At 51.1% G+C, this 8,401-nt stretch overlaps 1 protein-coding gene across 34 annotated transcripts in view; it reads left to right on the top strand.

Moving 5' to 3' along the window:
* The window catches only part of TACC2 (transforming acidic coiled-coil containing protein 2), a 203,795-nt gene that overhangs the window by 126,917 nt on the left and 68,477 nt on the right, over nt 1–8,401 (top strand). For 3 of the 34 annotated variants that reach the window (XM_073240291.1, XM_073240289.1, XM_073240290.1), the window contains exon 1: nt 157–360. The exons of the other annotated variants lie outside the window; for them this stretch is intronic. In XM_073240291.1, the coding sequence (XP_073096392.1) occupies nt 293–360 (68 nt within the window). In that variant the 5' untranslated portion in view covers nt 157–292. Of the gene's footprint in view, nt 1–156; nt 361–8,401 lie in introns of those variants that run through there. 34 annotated transcript variants of the gene reach the window in all.

Genomic DNA, 8,401 nt, shown 5'->3' with positions numbered 1-8,401 from the left:
ACACTCACGCGCCCTCGGCAGAGCCGCGCGCCGGCCTCACCCGCGCACACACTTGGGCGCGCGCCGGCCACACTCGCGCGCACACTTCGCGGCGCTCGCTCCTCGGGCCCCGGCCTGGGCCCCCAGCCGCCGCTCCCCGCCGCCGCCGCCGCCACGGATGCCAGCAGTCGCTTCCATCTGCAGTGCAGTAGCCCCGGCCGCCGGCCGGCCCGCCCCGGGCTCCCGGCTGGAGGAATCGCGCCAGGACGCTGGCCCTGCTCGCAGCTAGCCTGCTCGCCAGGGCGCAGCGAGGATGGGAGGGTCGCAGTCCCTGCAGCCAGTCCCAGCCAGCGACCCGAACCAGGAGGCTTCTGAGGCAATGTAAGTGCTCCGCCTGGCCATCCGGAGCCCCGCGCAGGAGGAGAGGCTGCCCGGGCTTTGTTAGTGTCGCCCCTCCTGATGCCTGTGCAGCCTGCAGCTGGGGCTGGCCTGGGGTTCTCGGCAGCCTTGTGTGGCTTTGGTGGCTGTTCTTTGTAGCATTTTGTGCTCCCCTCCGGAATGAGCATCTGGCAACGCAGGATACTGCCCCGGGGGCAGGAGTGACCCAGTGGAATTTGGTTTTGGTTGTTCAGCCCAGTGCATGGTAAAGGGCTTCTTGTGCCATCATCATAACTCTGCACCAACCCACGCACCCCCACCCCCACCCCGGCACAGTGGTATTTCCTGCAAGGCAACAGCCGGGCATCAACAGGGGCCTCTTGGGAAAAACCTTTTCCTTGACAGTGGCAGCTTGGTACCTATGGAGACAGACCAGCTTAGGGGCAGCCGCTCAAAGGCTAGGCAGATGGCATGGAACACCACTGGCAGACAGACATGAAGTCCGGTTCGCTTAAGCATCCCTGTACTCCCTCTCTGGTGAACACTGTGGAGGACAAGGCCACCTGCTATTATTAGTAAAATCAGCCTAACAGATTTGTCATTGGTAGAATTTGACTGCATCGATTCAGGAATTCGATTTTTTCTCCAAACCACAGAACTAACTTGCTCAGAAATGGCCTTTATCCTGGATAGATGCTTATTAGAATTGCCATTTCTATATGGTCATCTCCATATCTGACCAGACATATCTGGAGAATGGGACTTACTGACTAGATCTGGCTGCCGGAAGTCATGCTGATATCTGAAGTGGCCCTCCACATCCCAGCCTTACTTGCTCTCCTTTCCCACAGAGTGTGTGTTTCAGAGAAGAGTATCTTCCTGGGACCTGGGGATGTGGGCCGTAGAGTGGTCTGTGTGTAGATTAAAAGATAGCAGGGATTGGTCTGTGTTGTAGTGGGGACGGCATGCAGTGTGGGGCTTCCTCACTCGTCCCCGTGCCTGGGCTTCAATGAGGAGCTGGCTCAGCGTGGTGATGTAATGCTAGGCTGAGCCTCATGGTTTTACAGGCTCTGGCTCTTTAGCAGCGAACCGTCCTTAGGAGCAGGTGTGCACTGATCATTTGTCTTCATCGTGTAGCTTAGAGAAAGCAGCATCTTAACAATGGAGGTGTGTCATGTCGGAGGATTTTTTTAGTGCCGTGAGCCTTGTACTATGCCTGCCCTGTTTTTCGTCCATGTGCAGTATTGTTAGATGCATGGAAATATGTGATCCCATGAGGGACTCCAGCCAAGAAAGAAAAGAACAAATTCAACCTATCAGTTAGAAGTCTCTAAACTGTAAATCAGTGAATCAGTGGTCAGCACTAACTAGCTAGTTGTTAGGCCTCAGTCCTATCTGAGAGCGTAAGAGATTTAGAAGATAAAGTGGAAGTAGGTTTGGGAAAATATGCTTTTCAGCCTTTGGAAATTCCACTTGCCAGTGCCCAACATCCCTACTCTCTTTCCCAGTTAATAAATGACTAGTATCTGTTGGCTGAGGGCTGAGTTTGGGAGATCTGTTAGGTAGAAACTGCCTTTTTGGATAAGGCTCCCTAAGGTCCTGCCCTGTGGGGATAGTGGTGTTTAAATAAAACTCCAGGCTGATTGGCCGCTTTGTGATGGAAGCTTATCAAATATCGCATGGTTGAGTTGATCCATATGCACCTGCCTGAGGCTTCTCTCCCTGAAACTGCTACTTTTGAAATACTCTAAATATAGATCTTTAAGACAGTGTATTTACTCACTCAAAATCCCACCTTTCATCCCCTAACATTTTGTTTTAAAAAAATGGAGCAAGGAAATGTTTGGGGCTGTTGACCTCCCAGCAACTATTCTCTAAAATCTCACCTCTGCTGTCTGAATAATGGGCTTGTTTATCTACTACAGATTGGCTCATGTCCAGTCTAGAGGTTTTAAAAAACGTATGAAACTGCTTGTTTCAGCAGCACATATACTAAAAGGTGTATTAAAGGAGCATCTCTTTTCTGCACAGGCTCAAGCCTTTCATGCTAGTACATATTTCTGTGCACTTACAAATGCATGCCATGAATAATGCACAAGACAACGTGGCACATGGTCCATGGGAGGGACGAGCCTTCCACTGTAAGACGATGCTCAGCGTTGTAGGGATGGAGACGAACTCAGGATGCACACCTGCCATGAGGCACACTCATGACAACTGGAATCTAGAGCTAATGTTTCTCTTTTTCCTCTGGTGGTTCCCTGTGAAAGAGCAGCTTAATAAGGGCCCTTGTGTAAGAGAGAAACCGAAAGGCAGAGGAAGATCAGATGATGTGGAAGGGCCTGCAAGAATTTGGTTTAGTTCTAGGACTTTCCTTCTGATTTCAGGTTTGGGATGCCTTTGGGCAACTCGTAGCCCTGTCTGGTCACTTCATTCTGTACAGGACTGCAGCAGGGTGAGGAGGAGAGGTCAGAAGCCCTGCATCCCCCCTTTTGGGGAGTTGGAAGCATAAAGCCTGGAGGAGGAGGGAGGCACATGGGATGGGGAGACAGAGGGATGGAGGGTCAAGTGTTGACCCTTACATTGCAGCTCCCAGGGTGGTCGTGAACTGCTGCATCAGCTTCCCCCAGGGACTTGTTAGAAATGCAGGATCTCAGGTCCTATCCCAAACTGGCTAAATTAGAATCTCCATTTTAACCAGTGATTTGCAAAGATGCCAGGTGATTTGGAGGCAAAAAAGTTTTGAGAGGCCCTGAGCTAGTTAGGTCCCCATCTTGGTCCATGAGGAACCTCTGGCCACTCTCTAGCTACTGCTTTCCAGTCTGGGAAAGAAGTTCTGATTGTTGACTGTAGCTGTTGTCTCCAAGTAGAAAAGCCACAGCAGGGAGAGGAGAATTCTGCTGCAGAAAGCACTTATCTCTCAGCATGGATGGATGGGAAATACAGGAAAGGGATAGGAAGTACTTGAGTAAATGTGGTCTGTGTCCATCGATTAGACCTGCTGTTCATGCCTTCCTTCCGTGGAGCCCCTTGTGGCTCAGCCTTTGCTGAGTGAAGCAACATGAAGTATTTGTATGTCGTTTGTGTATTTGGAGACGCCTGTTCCCAGGGCTCCCTCGGCTTCCTCCAAATCCCCATGCCTTGGCCACCAGGAGGCAGCAGGGGGCACGGGTAAGCGTCATCATCAGAGAGGGAAAGTGGTTGTTCTGTTGACAAGTTCAACCTGCCTGGACTGTGGCTCGGCTTATGTCTTGGGCTCTGAAAAGCAAATCACAAGTAGGAAAATCCATTCTTCTACACCTGTGAGGATCAAAATAGAAGAGTCAGGGTGGATGCCGAGAGGTGAGTCTGAAGCAACAGGCCCAGGTGATGAGGTGGGAGAGGGAAGGTTAGACGGTGGCAGGTCCCAAGTGGAGGTTTTATGCTCAGATGACTAAGAGAAGGGTGTGACATGTGCCAAGAGGAGAAAACTGGACTGGGAGCCCATCTGGGGGAAAGTTGATGCGTTTGAGCTGGGATTTGAGGAGCAGGTGGGATCAGAATGGTAGCTGAGGGAGTGTCCAGGACCAGAGAGGAATCTCAGGCACCGCTTCCCGCTTCCCGCTTCCCGCTTCCTGCTTCCCTGGGTTGAGTGGCTCCAGCAGCAGAGTTGGAGCTCTTCATGCATCTTTGACGAGGGGAGATTCGGGTCCCTCCATCCTCATGGCTCCTGGCCCCCTTTTTCAGCCTGGGAGCTGACAAGAGTGTCCAGTGACTCTGATTTAGCTCCACCTGCCTTAGAGGGTTCCTCAGAGGCCAGGTGCCACGTCTGTAAAGACTGAGGGGACAAAAGCTGCAGACCGCGGCAAACACAGGGACACTGCCTGAAAATCTCCAGTGCTTTAGTATCTCAGAAGGCCCACGAGGGCCGTGGAGCTCCCAGCAGGAATTGCTGCTGTTCAGGCCTCACTGGATCTCTTCTTTCAAAGCCTTGTCTCTTGAAGTGACCCTTGGCTAAGTCATTTAGCCAATGACAGCATTCTTACGTGGCCTGCGGACAGTTTCTCAGTTCTTAGAAGCAGATTTCACTTGGATATTACCGTTGGACAAATAAGTAGAATTTTGTTCCCCCTAAAATTGAATACACTGCTAAGTTCTCTGTAGAGTGGGAGTTGCCTGGGTCCCAAGGGAACCTCTTGGGTGCTGTTGTAGCTCAGGCTGCTCTAACAAATACCGTAGCCAGGGCGGCTTAAATAACAGGCATTTCTTTCTCATTGGGGGCTGGAAGTCGTTGTCTGGCAAGGACCCGCTTCCTGATTTGCAGACAGCCGTCATCTCCACGCATCTGTGGTCACAGATGAGAAAGTGCAGAATTGGTCCTCGCATGGCAGAGAAAGAGAAAGACAGGGTGGGGCTGAGAAAGCTTCCATGTCTGTTCTCAAAAGGGCACTAATTTTGTCACAGGGGTTCCACCCTCATGAACCAATTACCTTCCACAGTCCCCACCTCCTAAAACCATTACCCAGGATTAGAGGTTCAACATAACGGATTTTGGGGGACACACATACTGTATCCACAGCAAGTGCTTTTACCTCGGCTGTCATTCCTAGATACCTCCAGTACAACCTGTGGCCATGGGCCCATGTCCAGAAGGATCCTGTCCCTTCACTGCCTTCTCTGTGGGACTTACTTGCAGGCTTTCTCTAAGGTAAACTGAAGGCAAGAACAGTCTGCAAGCCCTCCAGGATCCACCAGCTGTCCAAGGGGTCATGCCATCCCTTTCCGGAATGGGGGCCCACTGGTGATAGGGTGAGGATGTTGATTGACTGGGTGAGCATTACATCTGGGTCAGTGGTTCGGAGCCTTTGTCTTCCCATAGTCCCTTTTGCCTCCATCCCCATGTTTCTTTCCACTGTCTACGACTTGTTTCTGTGGCTATATTTTTGGTTGCCTAGAAACCACTTAAGCCTGAAATATGATTGGCTGTTCTTTCCAGATGGATTGCCTGAACCAGGCAGCATTCTGGGGTAAGCAAAGGATGTTGAGCAATTCCATCCTTTCCCCTTAAGATTAATGATGAGGATGTAGGCACTGTAAAGAATTGTTCCATGAAAACCAATTGTTTATGGACTAATGCTTTTGTTTCAGGTTGGACAAGAGTCTGGGGGAGACAGGTTGGCCACAAAGAACTCACTTTGAATTGCTCATACACATCCATCGTGCATTGGAAGCAGTAGCTCAGATGACACTGGTTCTATTTATATTTACAAATTTACTTTAGCAGTTGTTTCTGGAGAGCGGGCCAGATGTGGAAACAGAGCTGGGCACTGCAGTGTCAAAGCCGAGTGTGGAGAGGGCTTCCTCAGCCTTGCCGAGGAGACTCAGATTCAGCAGGTATTTGTGGGTGCCAGGCGCCTGCCATTATAGATTCACATCTGTGAATCCTACAAGACAGGCACTTCGATCCCCATTTTATAGATAAGGAAACCAAGGCCTCTGGGTGAACTTAAATCAAGGGGTCTGCAAACCTTTTTTGTAAATGGCCAGATAGTCTAAATAAATTAGACTTTATACCCTGTCTGCTCTTTGTCGAAACAACTCATCTCTGATGTCAGAGTATGAAAGCAGCCATAGACAATTCATAAGCCAAAGTTACAGTAAAATCTTGATTTACAAAAACAGGTGGTGGGGTGTAGCTTGTTGACCACTGGCCACACAGCTGGTTGGTACAGGACCCACGTCCCCTGGCCTCACGGCCTCGTGACCGCTCCTCAGCACCAGGGTCCTCAAGCCCCCGGCCTGGGCCACCACCTTACTTTCTCTGTCCTGTCTCTCTAGGACATCTCATCCATGCTCATGGACTTCAACACTATTATGTCCCGAGATTGCCCCCGTTTAGCTCCGTCCCGCCCAAAATGGAACAAACGGCCTTCCTCATCAGTTCCCCAGCTCAGCACCCAGCACCTCATCCACCCAGAAACCTGGTAGTCATGTCTTCTCTTCCCTTCCCTTCCAGATGCCTAGAACAGTCCAGATCATGGTCCTTCCCTGTGTCCGCTTCCCATCGCTTTTAGTTAAAAACCCCACCCCACTGCCAGGGCCCACAGGCCTGCAAGTCTGCTCCCCCTTGCCCTCTGTTATCCCACCACACTGGTCACCCAGTCAGTTCCTTGACCACGTAGCATGACCCTGCTTCAGAGGCTCCGCACGTCCCGAATGCATTCTGAGCCATGCAGGCATGACTGGCTGCTCTTCCAGCATCAAGTCGGCAGGTTTTCCTGCCATTGTTCTGTGACTTGTCTCTCTTAACTGTTCTCATCAGAATTTGCTTACATTCTACTTGTTTATGCTTGTGTCTCCAGTAACTAGCCCAGTGTGTGGCACATAGTAGGTACTCAGTAAGTCATTTGTTAAATGAATGAATGCATAAACAAATGAATGAAATGTCCTACTATCAAAAAGAATCCTAGGCATATCTGCTGCTGTGCAGAGGGGCTCTGCAGGTGGGACTTCGAGGAGCTAGGAGGGGCTTGGCTGGGCCTTGGGCGTTAAGGTGCTGTGGGCCTGACCTGCTGCCCCAAAGACAGCCAGCTCAATGCTCTGCCTGTTGCCACCCTGTGGCATTACAAGAGCCTGTTGGTGACACGCAGAAGGAATCACGATGATTCCTGAATGTTCTTGCAGGGAGCTTCCCAAGAAAGAATGTGTGGCAGGCTGCAGCTGATCGATGAGCAGGCCACTTGGGTGACAGCTGGAGCCTCTCCCTCCCCCCATGTCCCAGTCCCACTAACCCTTCTCCCCTCTCCTCTCCCCTCCTGGATGGTTTCCTCTTAGATATCTGCTTTCTCACCAACCTCTGTGCCCCGCTCCCCTCTGCAGTGTCCTCCGTCTGTCCCTTGGCAGGTGTCATTTCCAGCCTTCATCGCCTTCGCCTGAGGAAGCTGCTCCTTGCTGGGAAGATGAGCGGCCACGGCAAGCACAGCAGAGGCTTGAGAGAGGCTGGGGTGGGACCGTGAGGAGTAAATCACCTCTGTTCCTGCACGCTTGCCCTTGCAAAGGAGAGCAGCTCCTGAGACTGGGAAAGTGCGCCTTCTGCACAATGCATCCATGGCTGCGCAACAGATTACCTGTTGGGACAGTGGACTTCCTGCGGGTCTTATACCTGCCAACCCTCCCTAATTAGAAGAGTGATTCTCTGCTTTCTCCTTAAATGGAAGCAGCAGCAGCTGCAGTTCTGGCAGCTCTGGGCAGAGCAGTGAGGGCTGGGACTGTGGGGTGGAAGCAGGGCTGGGGCGGCCTCTGCCTACGATTTTCTAGAGCCCTGCTGAATGGGCTCATAGGAGCTCTGTCCTTATGGGGCTGACAGCTCCGGCCAGCTGCTTGGCCCAGTTTATCATCAGCATCCCAACTTCACTGACTCCAAGGTGTTTGTGGAGTTCCGGAGCCTGGGAATTTTAGAGCTGGAGACATCAGGAGCTTAGAAATTACAGAGGGCTTTATCTTAACATTAAGTTGTTTTAAATCCCGCAAGCACACCCTTTTAAAATACCTCTCAGGCCTTCCTGCTAGTCATTATTCAAAGGGAGTCAGGTAGTCTTTTTTATCTTTCCCCTTTTAACTCCCAATTTGCTAAAAAATACATTTTTAGATGAACTATGTCACTTGGTAAGCTTGAATCAGAGGTGTCCTCCTAGGACAGGGAAATAGCTTAGTTTGCAGATTCACTGTCACCCAAGGAAATGAAGTGGATAGTTTGGGGATAAAAATGAGGGACAATGGGCCCTTGGTCCAGCCCTCCCTTGAGTCTTAGCTTGTGTCTTTGCCCTAAAGTGTCTTTTTCCTTTCTGATTCCTTCCCAACTCCTCAGGGATGTTCTAGAGATCAGAGTCCAAGGAAGGGGGCTGTGTATTCTGTTCACCCTGCGTGGGAAGTGGCTGAAGACATTTCATTTGTCTAGGCTGAAGTTTGACATCCATTCAGCACTCAGGGCCTCTCTTTGTCCATGCTGGGGGAGAAAATCCAGCTGGGGAGAGTGTCACAGTGAGAAGCACCCACCTGTGCGCAG

This window comes from Manis javanica, chromosome 7 (genome assembly GCF_040802235.1).
Source record: "Manis javanica isolate MJ-LG chromosome 7, MJ_LKY, whole genome shotgun sequence".
Lineage (NCBI taxonomy): Eukaryota > Metazoa > Chordata > Mammalia > Pholidota > Manidae > Manis > Manis javanica.
Note: the sequence above shows the minus strand (reverse complement) of the source record. Positions and strands in the feature narration are given on the sequence as shown.